The 24,795-nt window shown below is 42.2% G+C and overlaps 2 protein-coding genes across 4 annotated transcripts in view; one reads left to right on the top strand and one right to left on the bottom strand.

Moving 5' to 3' along the window:
• On the top strand, positions 1-20,416 carry LOC147256883 (integrin alpha-L). Of its 3 annotated transcripts, XM_086210533.1 has the most exons (31): positions 1-124; positions 2,232-2,349; positions 2,486-2,574; positions 2,690-2,772; positions 3,871-3,985; positions 4,065-4,195; positions 4,290-4,432; positions 5,527-5,677; positions 5,932-6,067; positions 6,186-6,259; positions 8,203-8,320; positions 9,083-9,225; positions 9,642-9,788; positions 9,874-10,071; positions 10,534-10,664; positions 11,729-11,886; positions 11,991-12,157; positions 12,465-12,581; positions 12,869-12,939; positions 13,019-13,160; positions 16,229-16,327; positions 16,480-16,559; positions 16,645-16,722; positions 16,909-16,984; positions 18,165-18,272; positions 18,361-18,420; positions 18,489-18,614; positions 18,692-18,805; positions 18,905-18,955; positions 19,040-19,150; positions 19,240-20,416. In XM_086210533.1, exons 1-31 carry the CDS (start codon positions 76-78, stop codon positions 19,450-19,452), a joined length of 3,597 nt encoding a protein of 1,198 aa, XP_086066659.1. In that variant the 5' UTR covers positions 1-75; the 3' UTR covers positions 19,453-20,416. The 3 variants fall into 3 exon arrangements, with proteins under 3 accessions (XP_086066659.1, XP_086066658.1, XP_086066660.1); XM_086210532.1 differs by having other exon boundaries at positions 19,040-20,416; XM_086210534.1 differs by lacking the exons at positions 1-124; positions 2,232-2,349 and having other exon boundaries at positions 2,532-2,574; positions 3,924-3,985; positions 19,040-20,416.
• The window catches only part of LOC147256884 (uncharacterized), a 9,653-nt gene continuing 5,194 nt past the window's right edge, over positions 20,337-24,795 (bottom strand). Inside the window, exons 7-10 of the mRNA XM_086210535.1 lie at positions 24,579-24,706; positions 22,892-24,486; positions 22,706-22,804; positions 20,337-20,652 (exon numbers count right to left, since the gene is read on the bottom strand). Of these exons, the coding sequence (XP_086066661.1) occupies positions 22,722-22,804; positions 22,892-24,486; positions 24,579-24,706 (1,806 nt within the window). The 3' untranslated portion in view covers positions 20,337-20,652; positions 22,706-22,721. The remainder of the gene's footprint in view (positions 20,653-22,705; positions 22,805-22,891; positions 24,487-24,578; positions 24,707-24,795) is intronic.

Consider the following 24,795-nt stretch of genomic DNA (forward strand, 5'->3'; position numbering starts at 1 on the left):
AGCAGGAAATGTCACACGCTTACTTTTCAACTGACACCACCATTTTGCCTTTGTCTTGAAGAGGATTTATGAAAGATGTTTAAGCAGCATGGCAGCTTCCTCCTCGCCTGCATGGTGGCTGTTGGTAAGTCCTTGCTTCCAAATGAGTCATTTACAAAATGATGATGATGATTTAAAAAAGGAAAAATGGAGAAAGAACCTCTAAAAGATTTAGAATTTGGGGGGTATACTAAAGGAATATGGATAACCTTCTCTAAAAATAAATCATGTAATGATATTTTATCACTTATTATTTACAAATATCTTCACATTCTCTTCACCACATATGAAGCATCAACTGCCTCTTCATTAAAAAAAAAGAAAAAAAGGATAGAAAATAAGATGCTGAGCTCAAAAGCTCAGGAAGCCAAGGCAGGTTCAAGAGGTTTTGAGCAGTTTTAACGGTTCATGCTGCTTCCTGAGAAGACCAGACTTTCACTCCAGCTGCCTCTACTCGAACCTGCGAGTCTCTGGAGACATTCTGACAAAGGAAAAGGGAATTGAGTTTTACATGTCTGTTCAGTTCCATCATGCACTAAATCCTGAGAACAGTACATAATGATAATAATATGTAGCAGGACACGTTTGCCTTTTTCTTAAAAAAAAACAACAAAAACCCAAAAAACTAAAACAGAGCAGTGGCAAATATCGTCATAATGTTAAAATGGTTTGACACATCAAGTCAAAGTTCAGTTTTTACACGTGGCAGTAGTGGTGCTAATATTAGCATTCGCCAAACCGCCCGCTGCATGGAAAGCCAGCTTGCTCTTTTATGGTCGTTCTTTTAAATGACAAACAATTTAATCAAATGCTAATTTGAAAAAGAGCATCTATAAGCACAGCTTTGAAGAAACCAACAAAAATTAGTAAAAGAATACATGTAAGCAAACATATCGTAAGCTATTAAAGCTTTCATATGTATGGGTGTGCTTGTTTGTCAAAAACCAATGTTATAATGTAACCTTTTTTTGATTGTGTCATTTCTGCTTTTGATCAGTGAAGCTGTATATGTTTTGGCAATAAGGCAAATCAATATCATTTGGTTCTCTTTTTTTTTTGTGGTCAAATTACAGGAACTAGTTGTCAAAGTGTAATTTTCAAAGTGATCTATAAACATGATAGTTAGACCACTGATGCTAAAATAACTAGCAGTCAGCCGAAGGTCTCGCACACAGAGAAAAGAATGGTGTCCATCCTGTCAGCTGACTCTTGGGGGGGGGGGGGGGGGGGAGGGGTGTGTGTGGATAATATTTCCCCAAAAGATGCTGTATTCCTCTGAAGCCAATGGTAAATTGCTGACTGATCTTTAAAATTTTGAATTTCACACAATTTTGATTGGCAGCACAGTGGTGCAGTGGTCAGCACTGTCGCCTCACAGCAAGAAGGTTCTGGGTTCGAGTCCCGGCTCGGACACAGGATCTCTCTGTGTGTTGTTCTCCCTGTTCCTGTGTGGGTTCTCTCTGGTACTCCAGCTTCCTCCCACAGTCCAAAGACATCAAGAGGGGACGAGGCTGATTGATACTCTAAATTGACCGTAGGTGTGACTGTGACTGTGAATGGTTGTCTGTCTCTCTGTGTTGGCCCTGTGATGGACTGGCGACCTGTCCAGGGTGAACCCCACCTCTTGCCCAAAAGCTGCTGGGATAGGCTCCACCCCCCCCCCCGCGACCCTTAACAGGAATAAGCAAAAGACAATGGATGGATGAGACATAATTATTGTGATCATAGGTTTTTTTATGTTAAGATTTCTTCAGCCATGAGGGAATTGGAGGTCATATTCGTCTAAAAGTCAAACTCAAAATGATCAAGAGTTGCCCATCGACTATCAGGTCGACATGCATGACCTGGGACTCGAGGGGACACCTCAGGGACACCATCACTGTTGCCATGTCTGAGTCATTTGGGATGAATCAAAGGAAAAACACTTAATTCATTTATTTTCTAGTGAGAGATTTGATAACACAACTATAGCAATGATCCTATCCTATCTGCAGAAAAAAACCCCATCAGAGCCCATTCAGTAACTCTTTAACTGGAAGTTTACCAAATTCGATGGAAATTTCACAAATAACTTAAATTCTATGAAGCTTTTTGTACAGAAAGAACCAGGCGGACACTTCATTTGGCACAATTACATGCATTCAATTCACCTTCTCAGATGTTTTTTTTTCTTTTCTTTTCTCCAATGGCAGCCATCCCTGTGTCTTTGTCATTCAATATTGACGTGACAAACCCTGTCGTTTATAACGGTGAACGAAGGGATTTCTTCGGATACAAAGTGTTTCAGTTCATTGCCGGCAAAAGCAAAGGGTAAGTCTGCTGCAGTTCTGTCATATTGGAGCTGTTATTTATCACTGCAGCGCAAGTTCCTCCTGTTATCAAAGGGATATAACACTGTTGTTTTAGTTGAAACTGTTCTGTCACGTAATCATTACATCATCCACAGGATCATTGTCACTGCACCTCTGCAGCGAAATGGATCAGGGGGGATATGCAAACATGACAAATACCAAAACGTCTGCTTCAACCGTGAAGGTAAAGGCACAGCTGTGCTGAATTCAGAATGTTATGATAAAGTTAAAGTCTAGAAACAGAGATGGCAACATTTCTAGCTGTGTTGAAAGATAATGATTACATTCTCCTGACACAGAACTTGCTGACAGAGACAAAACCATCCCAGTCAAGCATCTTGGACTCTCGATAGCTGTCAACTCCATGCACTCACAGTTCACTGTAAGCAATTCTATTCTTCTTCTTCTTGGCCTTTGTCTTCTCTACCTCCTGCGGCAACCTCATGTCAGTTTTTGCAGGCTAAAATATATGATGGCATCCTCATTAAGCTACATTTAATGAGTTGGCGTCCATTCATTTTTCCTCTTGGATTTTTTTATTTTGACTTTTTTTTCTTTCCACTTAATAGTTGTAGTTCTACTTATGTAAGTTATTGTTGAAGAATTACAATCTATTTTTGATAATGTTAATAATAACAATGGTGACGGTGGTGCAGTGGTCAGCACAGCAAGAAGAAGGTTCCGGGTTCGAGTCCCGGCTCGGGCACGGGGTCTTTCTGTATAGAGTCTCCATGTTCTCCCTGTTCCTGTGTGGGTTCTCTCCTGGTACTCCAGCTTCCTCCCACAGTCCAAAGACATTCAATTGGGAACTAGGCTGATTGATACTCTGAACTGACCGTAGGCGTGGCTGTGAGTGTGAATGGTTGTCTGTCTCTATGTGTTGGTCCTGTGATGGACTGGTGACCCGTCCAGGGTGAACCCCGCCTCTCACCTGAAGGCTGCTGGGATAGGCTCCAGCCCCCTGCAACTCATAACAGGATAAGCAGTAGAAAATGGATGGATGAATAATAAATGAGAATAATGGTGTGACCTTACAACAAGGGTACAATCATGGTTTCTGAATGCTTAGTTAACTAGTAGTAATACTAACGTAATCTTGACTTAATTTTAAGAGAAAAGATCCAATAATCCTTTTCTTAATGTACTCATGTTGACTTCATGAGTTGTTGCAAAGATTTGTGAGAAAACTTGAGCTGTTGTTCCTCGCTTCAGAATGAAGGTTTACTAAGAGTGTTAATAAATGGTCAATTATACTTGAGTCTGCGCTCTGACATTAAACTAAACATTAACCTTTATCCATGTATGTGACTAAGTTTTGACATAATAATGATTTGATGTAACTAAAAATGCAGCGACATCAGCTGACGTCTCCGTGTGATGTAACCGGTGGTGATTTGGTCCGTCCAATAAAAGAAAGCAAGGACATCTTGATCTTCAATAACATTTAAGATAAAGTCATGAACAGTGCGGTCTGTTGTAGGTTTGCAGTCCAAGTGTAGCACACAAGTGTTACAAAAACTCTTATCTGAACAGTGTGTGCTACAAGATGACCTCTGATCTCCAGGAAATCTCTTCTTTCAAACCAGGTTTTCAAGGTGAGAGCATCAGTATCCCTCAATGTCTCTGCTGTGACAAGGAACCTCTGATTAACCACTCACTGATGTTTTCACTCAGAATGCACAAAAAAGATAGTCGACCTCGTCTTTCTTTTTGATGGATCGAAGAGTATGAACGAGGTTGACTTTGATAAAAATAAATACTTCATCGAAGACATCATGAACAACCTCAAGAATACATCAATTCAGGTCAGTTGAATGAGTTGTGTTAGCACACATGTGGTAAATATCTGTGAGCGTTTGTGATATAATTACTGCGTTACCAGCTATGTTTTTTTTCCAGTTTGCAGCAGTTCAGTTCGCTACAACTTTCAGGGGAGTTTTTGACTTTAATGACTATCAAAGTGGCACAGCTTTTGAAAAGCTTCGGAAGGAATCTCACCTGAACACGCTCACCAACACCCACCGAGCCCTTGAATTTGTGCTGTAAGTATGTCATGTGTTCAGGGCATATTTCAACCTGCAATGTCTCAGTTTCCAATTCCTCTGAAGACGCAGCTTCCAGGAAATGAGATGTCACAATAAGATAGGCGCGTTCCACAGAGGTGTGATTTTGATAAACGCTCCATCATATGCTCAAAATATCACCATAAACAAAGGCTTGATTTGAAAAAGGAACCTGTAACCCTTTATCGGCACTCATTAAAATACTCGGATATTTAAATTTTTAATCCTAGAGTGTCATCGCAGGACACTATAAGACTTTTTTTTTTAAAAACTTTTGTGACATTTTAAAAAATATCCCATTTTTGAAAATCAAAATCAATGAAGAAACCATGTCTGGTTTCCTGTCTGTCTAGGAAAAGAGATTTTCAAAAACATGTATGTGTAAAAAAAAAAATGTATGGGAAAAACATACAAACTTCAAGGAACATTATTTTTAAAATGTTTTATGGATCATGAATAATATCTCTCTCTGTAGCTCTGTTGCTCTGCCCTCTCTCTCTCTCTTTTGCCGTGTGTGTGTGTGTGTGTGTGTGTGTGTGTATATATATATATATATATATATATATATATATATATATATATATATATATATATATATATATAAAAAACAGAATACTAGTGCAGTGTGGCAGCTTGCAGAGATGGGGGGGTGTTATGACAAATACAATGTTCAGGTAAAATTTGAGGTTCTGTAACTGTAATGCAAACATATTGAAATAAAACTTCATTTTTAAAAATATAATGTTTTACATTGGTATTCCAATGTGAGTGAAGCAAACCATTTGGTACATTGAGAGGAAGAGCCAAGCGGGTGAAAACTGTCACAGTCTGCAGCACCTTTTCAAGTCATAGATCAAGGCATACACCAAATAGCCTATTTTCTAGTTTTGTGAATCAGTTCCCCATATCGACTTACAAATTCTTTTCAGTGTCATTTTTTCTTTTGTTTAAATGATTTAAATTGTTATCCCATTGCTCCACGAGTTCCCAGGAAATCACAGTGTAACACACGCTGCGGTAAACAAGTAAACGGTTCTGTGTAAAACCTTCACCTGATTCCTTTTGTTTTCCAGGAAAAACTTATTTGAGAACAAAGATGCGGGTGCTTCTCCTGATCCAACCAAAGTTCTGGTTCTGATAACAGACGGTGATCCCAGCGACAGTGACAACAACAACATCATTCAAGCTTACGATGAAAAAAACATCATCCGATTTGTCATTGGGGTAGGCAGTCTCAGTACTCTGTTGTAGTGGTGCGGAAAAAAACCAAACCTGTCAGAGAATCATTCCTGCTTCAGCTAAAACAACTGCGTGCCTGCTCTCCCTGTGACAGTTCATGCCTCACAGAGAACAGACAGTCGTTCATTCACTTTAGTGACTGACGGTAGATTGGAGTCCACTAATGCTCTCAAGTCGGTTTATCGATTGGCTGAGGTCCAACTTGAGATAAGTTAAAAAAAAATTCTCTCTGGTTTCAGGTCAACATTTTGAGCCTGGATAAAGTTAAGACCATTGCGTCAGAACCAAAGGAAAATAACACCTTCAGAATTGAGAACTATGATGGACTCACAGGAATACTTGAAAACTTTCAGAAGAAGATCTTTAAAATGGAAGGTGATACATCTTCTTCGCAACAATGCTACAACAACACATATTATTTGTCTCTGCAGTCAAAGCTTACGTAAGTTTTGGGTTGTTGTTGTTGTTTTTTTGTTTGTTTTTTCACGTTTAGGCTCCAAAGTGTCCAGAGCAGGAGACATGACAGAGGAAATGTCCCAGAGTGGATTCAGTGCCGTCTACTACGAGGTGAGTTAGACCGGACATTTTCAAACATCTCTAGCAGAGACAATGTAGATGACGACGAAACGCTAAATCGTGGTCGGACAGTGTTGCTCCAGCAGGGATTTTGAAGAGCCGCAGCCACACCGGGCGCCGTTCAGCCTGGCTTCAGCCATGACATTCCATTTTGCTGCAAGTTTAGATGTTCTGGGCAAAGAGCAAGAGCAAGACGCCATCTAGACTATAGACTGGTGCTCAGAAAGGAATCCACTGGGGCATGAAGTATCAGTCAGTTTCTTCTTGTAAAATAATGCAATTTGACATTTATAACATATTAAGTAATAACACACACACACACACACACACACACACACACACACACACACACATATATATGCTGTATATGGAAACAATATAATTATATATAAATCCCATATTGTCTGTACTGTTTTTGTGATATAAAGATATGCAACCTAATGATGGAAGCTGGGGAATGTGACACCTAGTCTCTTTTCAACCACGTGACCGTACCATATGTTGCACTGAAGCTTGCTCAGGCACAAAAAGGTGTCAACAAGTTCGGCTGCAGAGCTACAAGCCGAGTTGCGCCTTACAAATGTGAAAGAGGCAGCCAGAATAGTCAGGAGGGAAAAGTGCAGCAAGACAACTTAGATTTATAAAAAGAAAAAAAGAAAAATGCAACTCTGAGCCAGATGAGGAGAACTTTGTCAGCAGATATTCAGAATATCCTGTATGTTCACTGTGTGACCTGCCCTGCCCGAAATGAGGTAATGGATGACTTGTTTTTTTCCTATCATATTTATGAGTTATTTATAGATGCGCTGAGAGCTGTTGATTTTCACACCTCTGGTAGTTCTCACACCTAACACTCATCACAAAGTAGCAGCAAAGATGAAATTATGCTTAACTGACTGCTAAAATGATTCTGCATTTATGAAATGTGAGATATGAAGATTAACATATATGTGCAATAATTGGGGGGGTTTTGGCAATTGGATGATCAATTTCACACACATACAAAGTCGTTCAGGGGCGGCATGGTTTAGTGGTAGAGTGGCCGTCCAACAACTGAAGGGTCGCTGGTTCGATTCTCACTGCCCCCGGTGACCAGGTCCAAGTATCCTTGAGCAAGATACTGAGCCCATAAATGCTCCTGATGGCCCTGTGACAGCGACCCATCCAGGGCGAACCCCTCCCCTCGCCCAATGTCAGCTGGGATAGGCTCCAGCCCTCCGCCCCTCACGACCTTTATTGGATAAGTGATTTAGAAAATGGATGGACAAAGCAGTTCATTAACCAATTTTACAAATACACACATTAGAAATGAAAAAGAGAAACGTTTTAATTTGGTTATCATACACTATCTGTTTATGATAGTGTCAACTTTGAGGATACAAAACCGAACTGATGGATAAAAATAAATTAGACTGAACTGTGCTACTCTTTTATGAACCCTAGAACACTCACGTTAGAACTAGTACCACTGTCACTCATGCCAGGTATATTTTACCTGATATAATACTCCTGATAAAATATAGTTTTCATCAAAATATATTAAAGTACAACACTTAATGCCAAGCTGAAGTCATCTTCTTTAATTTCCTAAAATGCAAAGTCACATTAAATTAAAAAAAGGAACCATGAGGGACCCTGTAAAATGACATGACAAGAACCTTGAGGGTGAAAATCCCCAGGCGTTACTGTTCTAGATTTAATCCCATTATAAGCAAGTAAGAGAGAAGTGAATCGTCAGTTTTTCAAACAAAAGGAGCCAGTTTTGGCTTCCTTGCCCTTGCCCGTATGTGATATTCTAACACAGAAAACATCCCTGAACATCCCTTCCCTCGTAAGGAGACCAAGGTGAAATGGATGACTTTGATAACGCTTTCCTGGTTCTCGGGGGTCTACTGCAGCTGTGCTCTAACCACATCTTCACCCTCTGTTGAAAGGACACTCTGATTCTGGGCTCCGTGGGGTCGAACAGCTGGAGGGGCTCTCTCTATGAGCTTCACAAAGAAACGGAGAGGCAGATTGAAGATCCATTCATGCAGATGGACTCCTACCTGGGTACACTGAATGTCATGTTTCTTTCTTAGCGGACGATTCGCTCCTCCGTGAAAGGCTGTAGCGTTCTTGAATGAGTTTAGGTGGTACCTGTGTACATGTGGAGTCGAACTCTGGTAAAATGATGCTTGGGGTCATGTCCTGAGTGTATCTTGACTGATCTTTTTTTTTTTTTTTTTTTTTAATTTTGCAAACTTGATTAAAGAAAACTATTATATAGAGACGAACACAAAAAACAAAAACAAATGCACAAACAAAATAGCTCATGAAATTATCATTTAATCACAAAAAAACTGTTGAACAAGGTCAGCTAAGCACTCAGCAAGCACACAGCTCCACCAAGGAGGTGATGTGGATAAAAAAATATGAATATAATATCATCAAGTCCGATTATAAATTACAAGAGATAAACTTTCTTCCAAACCATCAAAAATAGGTCTTCTGGAACATGACCTGTCTTCTGGAGCTCATTTCTTGTATCACAAACATGAAAATGAAAATATCACTCATAGCAATATCCTGCCAGTGGCCTAAAAGAGTCTTGAAGATCTAGGATCAACAATTTGATCCGGATCAGATTTGAGATCTCCAAACAATCAAACAAAAAGTCTAAGCGTGTCAGTGACCTGGCTGGTATCTGCTGATACCAAGCCAGACCTCCGTGGCAGATTATCTCAGCCTCAGTCAGTTGGTGTAGACACCCCTGTTTGCTGCCCTGTGACCATGACATGAAATTCTGTTGTTCTGTGACTGCTGTTTTTGCAGGATACTCCGTATCTGTCGGCAAGATGAACAACACTGCCCTGTACTTCACGGGTGCACCAAGGTATGAGCACAGGGGGCAGGTTGTAGTTTTCAGCCACGACAGCAACAACTGGAGCGTAGTTCAAAGACTTGATGGGGCCCAGGTTGGTAAACATATCTTTTTGTCAGAAGAGTTTCTGCATCTGTCTTTATCTGTGACAAAGTGGCTCGGTAGTTGAAAAAAACCCCAACGGGTTTAGATAAAGCTGCCGATGAAAGAAAGCTAAGTTAAACTGCTTCTTGGAACAGGTTGCCGCTCTCTGGTTTGGCTTGTTGCTAAGAAATAGTATTTAGCGGCACAAAATGCTGCAGGAAATAGAGCAGAGGCAGATGACTTTGGTGGTTTCAGAGAAGAAACTAGACACTTTCGTGGTTTGTGTACTGGTACCTGTCTTACTTTGAAGATACAAGCGCCATTTTGCGTTTCCTTTTGTACATTCCAGTGGGTCTTCCTAAAACAGGCTGAGGATACCCGTCTTTTTCATTGATCTGATCAAACGTTCGTCCCTCCCATGTTCAGATTGGCTCCTACTTTGGGGCAGAGCTGTGCTCAGTAGACATCGACTCAGATGGTAACATTGATTTCCTGCTGGTGGGAGCGCCAATGTTTTACCTCTCTCAGGAGAAGACAGAGGGACGGATCTACATCTACACGCTGACTGAGAAGGTGAGCTGAGACACCTGCGACAGTGCGTGGAAGTGCATGAAGTTACTGGGAGACAATGAACTCATTAATTGTTTATTTGCCACAGATGCAGCTGAAAAGTGAACTGAATGTGACCGCACCCTCCATGGGTAGATTTGGCTCTAGTATAGCTAGTCTAGAAGATCTGAATGGAGATGGACTCCGAGATGTTGCAGTTGGTGCCCCTCTTGAGGATGAGAGCAGGGGGGTTGTGTACATCTACCTGGGTGACAGACACAGTGGGATATGTGGCACTTTCAGTCAGGTGAGATATATAACTCTTGGTTTGTGTTGTGTTTGTTGTTGGACTCAATGACCACACCATGTAGCTCGCTTCCATCCGTTTACTCAACTCCCGCACACATACACCTTGTGAAAACCTTAAAGGCACAGTAACATAACACTTGCAGTGCGTAACTTAACGAAGTCCAACAGGACACAATTCTGAACGTTTTCAGACATTACAGTCTGCTTCAGATTTGGAAAACGGTGACTGGTTGTTTGACAGGTCTCCATGACTGTCTCTTTGTTCACAAAGATTACATTTCCACACCGGTGTAGTGCCGCAGAGAACGCTTGAAGCTTGAGAACATGAACAGAACCATCGATCTCGCCTCTTAACCACCAAGGGTTTTGTTTGGGTCTTTCCATTCTGAAGCCTTCATCTGTCTCACCTTCATCAGTGAATATGTGTACGATCAGTCATGCATTATTTCTGTGATTCCAGAGAATCATGGGAAAGGAAATATCCTCTGGCCTGAGATTCTTTGGACAGGCCATCAATGGGGACATGGACCTTGGAGAGGATGGCCTCCCTGATATTGTGATCGGATCATATGGCACAGCTGTTGTCTTGAGGTATCAAATCTGTATGTATGAAGCTAAGGAGAGCTGAAACCAAAGATCATTCTCATCACTGATTTATCGACTCAATAATTTTTAGGCTGATGTATAAATCAGTTAGTAAATGTCAATAAATTTGAAAAATGCTCAGCATAATTTCCCATATTGCCCAAACTGTCCTCCATCCATCCATCTGTTATGGGTGTGGGCGGGGGCAGGGGGGGCTTACAGGGCAAGAGGCGGGGTTCACCCTGGATGGGTCGCCAAGCCATCACAGGGTCATCAGGAGCAACTCAGGGCACAGTATCTTGTACTGTGGGTACTTGGACATGGTCACTGAGGGAAGTGAGGATCAAACCAGCGACCCTTTGGTTGCTAGACGGCCACTCTACCTGTGAGCCATGCCGCTCCTTGAGCCCCAACTGATGTGTTCAAATAACTTCTTTTGTCCATTTAAAAGTCTGAAACCCCAAAATTCTTCATTTTCTGTTTCAAAAAGCAGCAAATCCCTCTGTTGAAGAGTCTTAAACCAGCGAGTTTGACATTTCTGCTGAAAAAAAAAGACTAAAACCATTAAGCAGTGAACAAATAGTTGGTGTTGAAAGGATTCAGACTCATAAAGATCAGATCTGCCCCACAATTTAACAGGTTCTCTTGGCTCCACCCCTTCATTATGTTTAGTGAAAATCAGCTTCATATTTTGTATGTAATCCTGTTAACAGGCAGACAAACAAACAGCGCTGGTCATATTTTCTGGGGTGTCACAAAGTAGTTTGGGTCGCCCGCTCATGGTCGTTGGTTCTACATTGGGTTTGTCTGGCCTCGATGGAGGTGTGTGCTCTCCATCAGTCCTCTGGTTAATAAATATGATCAGGATTGTAGTCAAATGGTGAAAGGAGCTGTAGAGAGAGCGAGAACTGGCAATTGTCTCCTGTACAACAGAAAAAAAATCGTTTCTGTCTCCAACAAGTTCATCCGTGGTCGGTGTTGCATTGCTGGTTTATAATAGTTCTTCCAAAAAACCATTGTTTCCAACTTCTAAAAATCCATTTTCAATCTATTTAATCAATATCTTCCAGGTCCAGGCCCGTCTTCAATGTCACAGCTCGTCTCTTTTTTCACCCGGCGGAGATAAACACTGAGAAATTTGACTGCTTGAGCAGCACTGACATCCATTTACCGATGATTACCTTAACGGCCTGCTTTGACATGATTGAAGCAACGAACAGCAACGCAGGTTGGAGCCTCCGGAACTCATTCTCATAATGATGAATTAATAAATAGATAAAAAAACAATAACTTTGCTATGAACACATTGAATACTGCTGGTTGTCTTCGCAGAGGCAATGAACTTGGGGCTGAACATTTCATACACGCTGGATGTGGATCTGATGAGACAAACATCTCGAGGTTTCTTCAGTGAAACCGGCAGGAAGGCCAGGAGTCTTACCTCGACCTATGAGCTGCAGGACAAAGAGACCTGCTTCAACTACACTGTCTACCTGCCTGTATGGAGGTTTTTAGCATCGCCCTCACATGTACCTGATCTGTACTGTAGATAGAGGCAACCACTCACTGCTGCACCGATCATAATTGTACTGTATTCTCTCCCACATGTACTGCAGGAAGGAAACATATTTTAAGCTAATAAGACGAACAATTCAGTTTTTTGTTAAAAAAAACAACCCTATAATGACTATTATTGATAACCCTGATATAGATTTAAAATGTTGGCTTTATGTTGAAGACAAACCTGTATTTTCTTCTGAGTAATTATTGTTGAAGAATTGGAAAATGATTCATTTTTTCTCACAGAAATGTGTGATACACACATTATCACCCATCTGCATCAAATTAAACTTTTCGCAAGTCGACGGTGAGGATGCGAGTGCTACTCTGAACATCGACGCAAGGACACAAGCTGCCATTGAGGTATGTAAGGAAATGCGCCCGCTCATCTTTGCCCTTTTAGCAGCTCAGCGTATGTCACGTTTCAGTCACATCATCTTCAGTCCCAGTGGTTCTGATTGTAAATGCTGTTCTACTTGAACTTGTCTGAAGTCTCACAATTACAAAAACCTACCTTGTTTTTATTTTTTGATATTGTATGATATTACATATGTTCCAAAGGTATCGTGTGTAGCTTCATTGGGCTGTATTTCCTGGCCTGATCTGATCGGTGTTACACGTGAGATGAACAGAAATCCCTTGTGTTGCAGGTTCCCTTTAAAAAGGAATGTAGAAAAAATGACACCTGTATTGCTGATCTGGAGGTGGATTTCAACTTCACGTATGTATGAAACACATTGCAGAAAACCAATGCAATTTTCACGGAGTATGGCCCAGCTTCAAAACTGTTGTCTTTTTAGGACCTCAACATTATTGGTGGCAGAGAATAACTACCTTTCCATGACGATTACGTTGTCCAACCATGGTGACGACTCCTACAACACCAACCTCACCCTCTACTGTCCTTCAGGCCTCTCCTTCTCCAGGATGACTCTCATAAAGGTGACTGAAACTACAGCTTTAGAGAAACGTCCCAGTGTGGAGCTGTTCATCATGTGCTTTGCTCTTTATTTCAGTGGCACCCATATCATTTCACACACAACCAAACTTTCCTCTGGCCCAGAGCAGCAGTGTTAACCAGAATAAAGATCTACCTGTAGGTGCATCATGAAAGAAAGTTGCAACCGGTTTATTTTGTCACATTAATGAGTGATTTGGTCATGCGTCTTACTTGTGATTATGTTAGATGTTAATATGGTGGTGAAATGTGCAACGTTGGAGTCAGTAAACTATATTTTAGGCAGGGCCGCTCCTGACCAAACTGGGGCCTTAGCAAAATTTTTCAATCAGTATGTCTCCTTCTCCTCAAAAGCTGACTGCGTTATTAACTAAATTCACCAACGGTAAATAAACTTGGCTAAAGTTAATTGCCTATCAATATTGTCGTCGTCGTCCTCCGCTTATCCGGGTCTGAGTCACAGAGGCAGCAGCCTCAGAGAGGAAGCCCAGACTGCCCTCTCCCCAGCCACTTCCACCAGCTCTTCCGGGGGAATCCCGAGGCGTTCCCAGGTCGGCCGAGAGATATGATCCCTCCAGCGTGTCCTGGGTCGACCCCAAGCCTCCCCCCAGTTGGGCATGCCTGGAAAACCTCCCAAGGGAGACGTCCAGGAGGCATCCTCACCAGATGCCCGAACCACCTCCACTGACTCCTCTCGACATGGAGGAGCAGCAGCTCTACTCTGAGCCCCTCCCGAATGACTGAGCTTCTCACCCTATCTCTAAGGGAGAGCCCAGCCACCCTGCGGAGGAAACTCATTTTGGCCGCTTGTATTCGTGATCTTGTTCTTTCGGTCATTACCCAGAGCTCATGACCATCTGTGAGGGTTGGAACGTAGATTGACCGGTAAATCGAGAGCCTCGCCTTTTGGCTAAGCTCCCTCTTCACCACAACGGCCTGTTTAGTACCCGCATCACTGAGGACACCTCCCCAATCAGCCTGTCAATCTCCTGTTCCATCCTACTCTCACTCGTGAACAAGATCCGGTGATACTTAAACTTCTCCACCTGAGGTAGGACCTCCCCCCCAACCCGGAGTGGGCAGGCCACCCTTTTCCAGCTGAGGACCATGGCCTCAGACTTGGAGGTGCTGATTCTCATCCCAGCCGCGTCACATTCGGCTGCGAACTGTCCCAGCAAGAGCTGGAGGTCTTGGCTTGATGAGCTAAGAGGACCACATCATCCGCGAAAAGCAGAGATGACATCCTCCCACCACCAGCCCCCCCTTAGCCTATCATTACACGACCCCCAACTGGTCAGTTTACCACTCCTGTTCATCAGAGGTGAATGCATAGGATGTTACAAGACATTCAAGGAATGATAATCAGGGCCGCTGGAAAAAAAAAGAATTCTCCCATCCAGACAGGGACTGGAGACGGAGCCTCCTGTCTAATGAGGAGCAGCTCAGGTGTTTGTGCCACAAACTTTTATTTCAGCAACAAAAACAACTTCCGGTGAGGCACCAGCTTCCTCTTATTTGGTCTGTTTCTTTCTTTTGCTCGCTCCTGACTCTTGATGTCTTTTGGACGTGTCAACAGGCGACTGCTCTTTCTCTGCTACCTGCAGCTCTACAAGCACCACTGATGCACCCCTCTGATTGGTCAGATGCTTAATTGTAATATTGCAATTTTAAATTCGCAGGGAATCCAACTTGAACACTACATATATATATATATATATATATATATATGGCATTTGGATTATAGCTGTCAGTGCCCATTGATTTTTTTATGTATTTTTTCCATTTTTGATCACAGTCTGCTTAGAATCAAGCATTTTTCTCGAATCATATTGTAGATTATACCTTTAAAAAAGGTAGTCTTTGACTATAAGTGAAATTATGATGAACTGCCTCTTGTTCTGTCCTCATTAGATGCTAATAGCTGTAAATCTATTTGTGCCCCTGCGGCCTGCATGCACGCTCATGTTGCTGCTCCTGTAAGCTTGGGCTAGCTGCCCTACCTGTACACTAACAGTTCTACACCATACTTGAAGATGCGAGCTGTGAAAGGGCAGGGCCGTATTTTGCAGCAGGGTACTTTTATATTTCTGGTGTTTTACCAATGTGTATTTTCTTATTCACTGATGTTTTGTGAAGGTTGGCTCTCTACTAATTTAACAGATTTCATGTTTAAAAAAACCAACAACAACAACAAATTAAAGAAGAGCAAAGAGGAATTGTAACCCATAACACCTTAACACTGATGACACAATATCTGAGCGTGCAACAGAAGTGGAAATAAGAGCATGAATGAATCAAAATGTTGATGGATATCCTGTGGGTATAATGTGTATGCCGTTGCTGGCTTAAACTGTAAAAATATATATGTAGTGTATGTTATGTATACATTGTACATTTAGCGCATTGGTGTATTTCTTATACTTTTTTGCATGTTACTGTGTTCTTGCTGAAAATAATCGACCCCCAGTGGGACTTCTGTTTTAACTTTTGCATTTGGTTGCTTCCTGCACCATCATGACAAAAACTCATAAGTATTCTCTTTTGTAACTCATGTGACTTGATCTGACCAGTTATCCATCTTCCTAACTCACCTAAATTTAGGGTTTGTACTTATTTTACCTGCACATTTCCATGCCATTTTTTTAAGCCTTTCAGGAAAATCCTACTGAGTATTCTCAGAAGTGCCCTTATTTACTTATAAAAATTCACCATGTGAAAAATAAGCACATATTTAAGTAAACTTACGTGGTTTGATACTGCAAAGCGCGTGCTGAAGTAAACAAAAACAAACAAAAAGACTTTTCTGTGAACAAGTTGAAATATTTATCACTGTCAATATTTCTTTTCAACTGCTTTGATAACACGAGTGAAGTGTTGCATTGCGTTCCGTCTGCTCTCCTATTTTTGCACAAGAAAAGGAGAAGAGAAACAGGTAATGAAACTGCGACAGGGTGTGTCAAGTTGAGACCGAAAGGGCAACTAAATGTTGGCTCAGTTTATCAGAGGTATAAAACTAGAGTCAAGCGAGGGCTTGTTTTTTTTCTCACGACAGTTCACAAGGCCAACACTCCATATCTGTGACAATCGAGACGAAGTCTTCAACAAAATCATCTGCAGCATCAGCCATCCTGTGTATCGTAGCCACTCAACTGTGAGTGATATTGCACTTTCAACACACATACCCACCACCCCCCCCCCACACACACACACACAAAGAGTTTAAGAAATTGAGAACTGTGACTAACAGCTTTAAACTTTGACTTTTACAACCCTTGCAACTTCCCTCACGTAACTGGAATCAAGGCCACATTTACAGCTTTTTTCTTCATCCTGACTGAGCATGACTGGAATGATACAATTTCAGTGGGCATTAGTGGGAAAAGGTAGGGATCTAATTAGTGTATGTAGTGTACATTCATTTCATAATTGGTGTTTAACATGCAGAAGTAACACCTTTTATATCCTCAGTGATAATGCCAACTCCACCAGAGCCTCCCTGACCAAGAGCCTCCCTGTACAGTTTCAAATCAAAATGGCCCTAACAGTGTAAGTGCCACTACTCCAAGTCCTAGAATTTTGTGACTGCTGTTAGTTCATGTACCTGTCATTTGGATTGTTTTAATCCCATTTTTAAAAAAATCTTTATTTCACCCAAAAATTGCAGTTTGCTTTTCAAGTACGCAGTGACGGAAAAATGTCTCGCATGTTGTGACCATCCTGTGTTCTTCCCAGGAAAGAGGACACCATCTCCTACGTCAACTTTACCTCTGAAGATACTGCTCCGAAAAAAATACTCACCATATATAAGGTGAGGTCGGTTATTCTGCCAGAAGCAACCGGTGATTCGTGTCAATAATTATTCTATCATCAACATACCATCCTCAAACATTACATAACTGATCGTCATTCCAGCTCAGGGGGACTCAAAAACAAATCTTAAAGTGCCAAAAAGATTTTTTTTTTCAATGAGTCAAAGTTCCATTTACTGAGGTCGGTCATACACAACAACAGCAAAAATCTGAACTAAAATAAAACAGAACTTCCATTTTGATATAAATTACAATAGATAGTTGAATAAAACAAACATGACCCCTGTCATGAATCTTAAACTAATATGTCAGGAGGGGGTGAAGAACACTTATATAAACACAAAGAAGGGAAAAATGTATTAAAGTATTATTAAGTCAATGTATTTCTGTCCTATGGTGAATCAAGCATCTCAAAAATTAAAGTGAAAGTTGAAAAACTGCGCTTGCAGCTGTGAACTCTGGGTGACCCAGTGACAGGCTGTCTGTGTCTCCTTGGCACGGAGACAAGGCCCCGCCAGTATGTCATGTCCAGGGGGGTGGGGGCGCCTTGACGTACTGACCCAACAAAAACACGTGGTGGAGGAATAACAGTTTGGCGGCCACAAATAGGCGGCCGGTGGGCTGGACGCAGCCCGGGGGCCACCTGTTGAGGATCGCTGATCTGAACCACCACAATAGCAACCGTCATGTGTCAGCAGCTACAAACGACGGCAGCACAAAGTCAGGATCCTGTCCTGGTGGAGACGTGGCATCCTTTGTCCAACACTGAAAGGCTTTAAGTTTTTTTTTACTGACAGTGTTTGGTCCTTTATAATTAATATCACTGCCTTAATTATTACTACCTACAAAAGTGAGGGTTTACTTTAGTAATTGTGTTACTTTAAGGTAAGATTGAAGTCGTGGGCAAATTTCCATCTGTTAAAGGTGAATTTTTGCTCTGGCTGACTGGTTGAGTCATGTGATGTGTCACGGTGCCGTAACTAATACAAAACAAAAAAACTACAAGCAAGTAATCAAAAAAAACCCAAAATTTTATTTGTTTTGGAGTAAGCGCAGTAATAATATTGGAGTTTTATTCGTAATCAGTCACCCTCCGTATTACTGGGGAAGGTCATTTTACTACAGTTACGCTGTTTCAGTCGTGTGTTATGACCCTGACCCCTCTCTCGCTGTTCTCAGGTGGACAATCCTGGGGTTAAGGCTTATTCTGTCAATGTGTACCTGATCTTCCCAACTAAACTGGAACACACCTTTGAAATGAACAATTATACAGTTTCTGTTGAGCAGGTAACATTTGACTGCTGTAACTTTCTAATATTTGATTATAAATCATCACAAATCCTTGAAACGTTTCATTTTCTTTTTCATTTTTCAGAACAAAACTCAATGCACGGCCGTTACTGATGTGAATTCAGACGCAAGTAGAATGTGGCAGGTATGAGACGTTAGGCCTTTCTGACAACAATATTTAGTGGAATTACAAGTCCTCTTGCTGTGTTACAGGACTGCACTCAAGAAAAATACTGCAAAATCATAGTGTGTGACAGTTTTATCCTGGAAAAAGGATCAGCCACGGAGTTTACGTTGTCAGGAGATGTTCATTTCCGGGACCTGGAACAACGTGCCTCTGTAAGTATGAATATCACACGCTGTAAGTATGAAAACACACTACACTGTTGAATCTAAACATGAGTCCTGCTTTTCAGAATCTTGCTTTTCTGAAACGATACACGGGACACAAAGAGGAGGTTAAATTCAAAAGTTTTATGGCTGTTGATTACGACAGACAACGATATGTGCTGTATTCCCATAAAAAAGAGGTACGCTTGAACTGAGCAAAAGTCTGCCATTTCATCTTTCCAGTGATAACCACATTTTATTATCTTTATTCACCACGAAATAATTACGGTTTCAAACAGGAGAGGGACGGTCCTGGCTTGGGGAAAGACGGTGATCCCATAATCAAATGGGTATGCTTGTGTACAACTCCACTGATGACAGTTTCTAGCTCCCGATAAAAGAAGCTCAAGTCCAAGTATTTTCTCTTCCACCAGATTGAGGTTCCGGTCGAATTCATAATTCTACCTAATCAACAGCAGATCATAGCAACTGGTGCAGTAGCAGGATTGTTGCTTCTGGTCATCATAACCGTCATCATGTACAAGGTGAGTTTCTTCATCCTCCCAATTGCCGATTCAGTGTTAATAACTGAGTCTGAAACACAAATGATGCATGTTTCTTCTTCCATCCAAAGTTGGGGTGCTTCAAGAGGAAAACAGTGGAGTATTATCAAGAACTGGAGGGACAGGCTGCTCTTCAGGCCAGCGCCCCCCCTGAGACTGGCCCTGCTCAGAGCAACGGGACAGGCAGCCAGTCGAAGAGCGACCAACTGGCAGAGGAAAAATCCCTCCTGGAGAAAGTGGACGACAGTCACCCATCAGCTGATACAGAGATAGCGCTGGATTAAAGTGATCACCCAACAGACTGAAATGTTCTGAGGCACATGGAGCCTGAGAGGAACTGTTGGCTGCATCTAACGCGTGACGTAACAACAGTCGTGTTAACTTATCACTCAATCTGATGACCCGAATGTCAAGTTACTACACTGCAATCATAGATTAGAATCTATGCTCATGTCTGCACACTCAGAAGTCACGAGAAAATGGGCCTGGTTTGCCAGGTATCCTCTTCATGTGAGGCTGAGGTCATGACTGGTTTGTGTAACATAGTCAATTCCTACAATCGCAAACACACTGAGTAACTTGTTCGTCTGCACATGCTCAGTAGGACCCACTCGCTGTCTGTCTCACAAAGACAATGTCACCTCACAGCATTTTTCAACTAATATATATATATATATACTGTATATGTGTGTGCTTATGTATATATTGTACACACACACAGGAATAAACATTTAAGCTTTTATGAGCGTATGGCACATTGGGAGAGTTTTTCCACTCGCTAACGTGAATGTGCATTTAGAAGTCAGCCGAGCAGCACTTCCACATAGACGTTATGGGACCAAACAGGCTAAATTCCGATCCAATAAGGGGAAAGAGTCATTTTGTGTGGGTTGTGTGACGCTCTCAACAATCTCTCATGTTTTTCAAAAACAGAAATGACAGAGCCTGGCCCGTGCCTAGTTTTAAATGGACTTAATTTTCATTGTAAATTGAAGATATTATTCAAAAAAGAAGCTCTGAGGTATTCCTACGTTTCAAAGGGTAATTATGCTTCAACAATTAAGGACACAGTTCTTTACTAAAGTACTGCTAACAGAGGGCAGGCTTCTGGTATCACCGAGGGAGTCGGGAGGGGAATGTTACAGAGGATTGAGCCAAATGCATAAGATGTATTGTACGTTGAATTATACAAGCTTTACTGCAAATAAATAAAACAATAACTGACTCAAAAAGTAGATGAATACATGCTGTGTTAAATTCAAGATTTTAAGAGCACTTTAAAAGAAGAACCATGAGTCCCTGGGTGGTCCGTCCCCAATGTTCATTCTACTGAGGTCTGCTTCAGGCAGGCTGCAATGGTGTGAATGGCAGATTGAGAGCCCTGGAGTTTTCCAGCAGACATTCAGTCAGATGTGACCTGCCACGTCTCCACGTCTGCAATCTTGATCTCTATCCAGGGGGGGGGGTGTACTTTCATCAGAGGGCTGTTGGAGGGGGTCGAGAGCATGATGAGCAAGATACAAGACAAAACACGGAAATGAGAGAAAGGATCATCATGGGACCAAACACCAACCACAGCAACAGTTTATGCTTGAATCGGTAATCTTTTGACAATGGCACTGTTGCCATCACTGTGTAAAGTGTAGAGGGTCGACATAAGCGGTCGCCAATAGGCGGATCGCGGTCTGGCTCCGGACCCAACAGACGTCACCTCCGGACCCAGACAAATTGTACATAATAACAACAATAATAATAATAACAATGAATAAAAAGTTGTGACCAGGCGATTTTACCAGCTTATGTTTCTAAAAACATTTAACACATTAAATCAACTGTACATTCATGGTAGGCTATGTTTTTGTTTCAGTATTATAAAACCAGTAACGTGAGCTGCCGCCTGCACTATGCAGCACCAGCTCTGTGGGACTGGTGCGCGCTCACGCTGCAGACATAACACTGCGATTGACAGGGGGAAGAAGCCATTTTAATTGAGAGGGGGAAGGAAAGAAAATTCATTCAGTTTGTGGTTCAACAGAAGGATGATGGCGTGCTCAAAGAGGAGAAAGGTAGACAGAGAGAACTTAAGATTTAAAGACGAGTGGACGGACTCGTATATGTTTATTCTGCCTCCACGCAGCACTCAGCCTGTGTGCCTGACACGCTTCCAGACGGTGGCACTTGTCAAAAGTAGTTCAGTATTTTATTTTGAAGGACCATAGGTCTTCCATCAAGCTCTCAGGTTTTTATTTTTTATTGTTATGTGCAGCTGAACAGCAAAATACTTGCTTGATATAATACTTGAAACAGAAAACGGTCTTGTCACATGTTTAATGTTAATGTAGACACGAGTGCTAATTGTTGAGATATTATTGAATGCACTTTAAGACCTGTGTGGCCCCCTGCTGGACAATATGTTTAAGGTTAATATGGAAAAATCAGACTATAAATACTGTTGAAATATTGAAGTGTAGGCTACTTCATTTGATCTGAAAGTTCATTGATGACCAAACAGACACTGATACAACGAGCTTAAGTCTACTTCCATGGGCTAAATATGCCACTGAATCACACCTTGACTGCTGGCTCGCATGCAGGCGTAGGCCTATCAGTGAAATCAACGGTCATAAAAAAAAAAAAATTCTGATAGGCCTCCAGACACAAGCTTGAAGAATTCTTTTTAAAACTAGACCCATAAGAATTTTAATTGGATACCCCTGGTCTACATGCTTTCAGGTCCATGTGGCCTCCATCCAAAACTGTTTTCAGGGTGTTTGGTAACAAAATAAACAAGTACAAAATGTAGGGATGATTGTCAGCTCCCAATCTCATAAAAGTACCTGACACTACAAAAACATGTACTCTGCATGTCCTTGATAGAAACACACTGATCACGAGACAACAACCAAACCGGCAACCAGCCAGCCCATCAGGACTTTCACGCGTGGTGAGAGTTGAGCCTGGGTTCAACTAATATCAGCTGGACAACTCAGCAACATGATAGCAGCATTGCTAAATGGAAGATAAAGCTTCATCTTGAGGTGAAAACACTCGTCAAACAGAAAACAGTAAGTGCATTTGTCACGCAAGTTCCGCTGATGAAGCACGTCAGGCAGTTTCAGATTAAACAAGTGACATTATCAGATGATGTCATTCAGAAGAGAAAACCAGCCGCTGTACATAAGTAGGCATAACTGTGTAACGCTGAACTGACTGGTTGATTGTTTCCATAATGATTTACTCTCAGGATTTTTGACTGCTTCAAGTCATCATAAACGTCTCCAACACTGAAGCAGCACAACTAATAAGTGTAGCTGCCAATGTAACTTCTGAAATCTTTCTTTGGAGAGACAAGCAAGTTATTTTAGCCGAATGTGCCTTAAAACAGCGATACACGGTGCAGCTGCTTTTTAAAGAGAAAGGCAGGTGACACTGGCTCACGTTGCACCTAAAGCACATCTGTGATTTAGGGACAGAAATTCCTCTGTCCACAAACCGGATTTTGCACTTAGATGCTTCGTAACAACCTAAACAACCTACCTGAGGGAGGACTGGTCTATATGTTGTCCTGTAGAAAGGGGTCCAGGGACTGGAAGAGGGTTTTCAGGACTGATTTTGAAGGGGCAGCTAATGACGAAACTGCACAATTAAAAAGACGACAAAAATAGGCTGTAGCACTTCTCCTGACTCAGAATGATGTTTAGACACAGAGGTTGATGTTCTTACCATTGTGGTCTGAGTTGAGGGAAGGCTGCTGACGGGTTGTGGACTGATGCGGTGTCACGGATGTCTCACTGAAAGAGTGTGCAGGGCTCACCTCCTGCTTTATACTTTGATTAATTGAATTTTTATCATTTGGCATTTTAGCAATAGACATGAAAGTTGGGGATCTTGCTGCATGACGGGCATCATTGTCATCAGTTTTGACAAGACGGGGAGGAGAAGTTCTTTGTGTGGAGGGTGATGAGTGTGATGCATCACTGACTGACTGATTAGACTCCTGAGGACAGTGGGAAGTCCTTGAATGACACAGCTGAGGCTGCACTCCTGGCAGAGGAGCAGCGAGGTCAGTCAGGGGAGTGGCGAACAGGCTGCGGACTGACCTGGCACAGACCTGGTTTGGCTCAACTGCAGCTTTGCTTCGGAAACCTGCAGGTTGTTGAGGACATGCTGAGGTTGTTTCAGAAGAACCTGTTGTTGAACTCAGAACACCACTGATGGGGGTTGCTGGAAGGCTATTAAGTGGTCTTATCCAGTTTTCTTCACTTCCACTTCCACTTTTACACTCAACTGTAATGTCACTCAGCTGCTGTGCCACAGATTTGAGGCCAGATTTTTGCATTATGGGATGCTGGCCAGATTTTTGCATTATGGGATGCTGACCAGATTTTTGCATTATGGGATGCTGGCCAGATTTTTGCATTATGGGATGCTGGCCAGATTTTTGCATTATGGGATGCTGGCCGACGGCAGCAAATGGTCTTCTTGTAGACTGATGACTACCGTTGTTTGCAGAGTGGCTGTTTTTTGTTGAGGTTACAGCAGTGCCATCCTTGCACACTATGAAACTTGGATGGAGAGAGTTTTTCGAGGCTTGTGACTCGGATGACAGAACAGAGACATGAGTAGAAGGTTTGGAAGTACTCATCTGACTGAGAGGCCTTGAAAAAAGGCTTTGCAACACTCTTCTGCTGGGTTTGGCACTCTCACTTCCACAGTCTATGGAGCACGTAACATCTGCAGGAACCTGATGAGAACACTTGGGATTTGTGGGTCCTGTAGATGTCTCTGCCCCTGTGGTGACAGAATCCAACACCTTGACCTCTGCAGAAGCTCCTTCCACAGGTTTCACCAGCATATCCACACATTCTCCACCCTGATGTCCAGAGGTCGCTGAAGTCAGGCCGGCACGCTCTTGGCTAGACGACAGGTTCTTGAATGTTTCTTCCCGAACTGGGTTCGCTTTCTCATTCACAGAACAGACGGACGTATCCTTTGCTAAACTTGGAGGATAAGAGCTCTCTTCAACCTCAGTCGCTGGAGTATAAAACACAGTAGCGGGGCGAGTAGGTGTGTGGCTGGTTGCAGAGCTGTCCACATTTGCAGCGTAACGAGGGAAACTTGAAAACGGTTTGGACAGTTGAGGTCCGAGCAATGCCTCCACTGAATAACAAACCGGTCCGTCAAGGTTATGGTTTGAAGGGGAGTTGTGTGATTGGGCAGCTGGTTCACGTGTCGGTACAGCTTCCTCCAAAGCATCAACGACCTCTTCGGAAGTTTCCTTTGTTGCATTTGATTCTGCACAGTTGTAAAAGTTCAGCCTGAAACATTGAAATAGCAGAATGCTGGTTACAGCTGCACATCCTGACATATTTCCAGGCTCACAGGGGCAGCTTTAGAGGCATGTGCCTACCAGACAGGCTGTTTGAGCACATCAGGGGTCTTGTCTTCCGGTGGGACTTCGGATTCCTCTGTGTTGGCTGGCTGTACTTGAGATGTTTCCTCAGCTTTCTTTGCACGCTCAACGTCCAATTTTATTGCCTGCCATTAAAAAAACAAACAAACTTGTAATCATTTGTGACAATAAGCAATAAAAAAAAAGGTTTTGAAGACAAACTGGGATTTCTACG

This window comes from Aulostomus chinensis, chromosome 8, assembly GCF_037954235.1.
Source record: "Aulostomus chinensis isolate RoL2024-O1b breed Wild chromosome 8, RoL_Achi_v1.0, whole genome shotgun sequence".
Taxonomy (NCBI): domain Eukaryota; kingdom Metazoa; phylum Chordata; class Actinopteri; order Syngnathiformes; family Aulostomidae; genus Aulostomus; species Aulostomus chinensis.

What these genes read in the sequence shown, in the direction of transcription:
- LOC147256883 (XM_086210532.1), top strand. Translation starts at nt 76, where the DNA reads ATGTTTAAGCAGCATGGCAGCTTCCTCCTCGCCTGCATGGTGGCTGTT. An exon ending in GCAGATGGACTCCTACCTGG is followed by an intron (nt 8,321 to 9,082) that starts GTACACTGAATG and finishes CTGTTTTTGCAG; the next exon opens with GATACTCCGTATCTGTCGGC. An exon ending in GGACACAAGCTGCCATTGAG is followed by an intron (nt 12,582 to 12,868) that starts GTATGTAAGGAA and finishes CTTGTGTTGCAG; the next exon opens with GTTCCCTTTAAAAAGGAATG.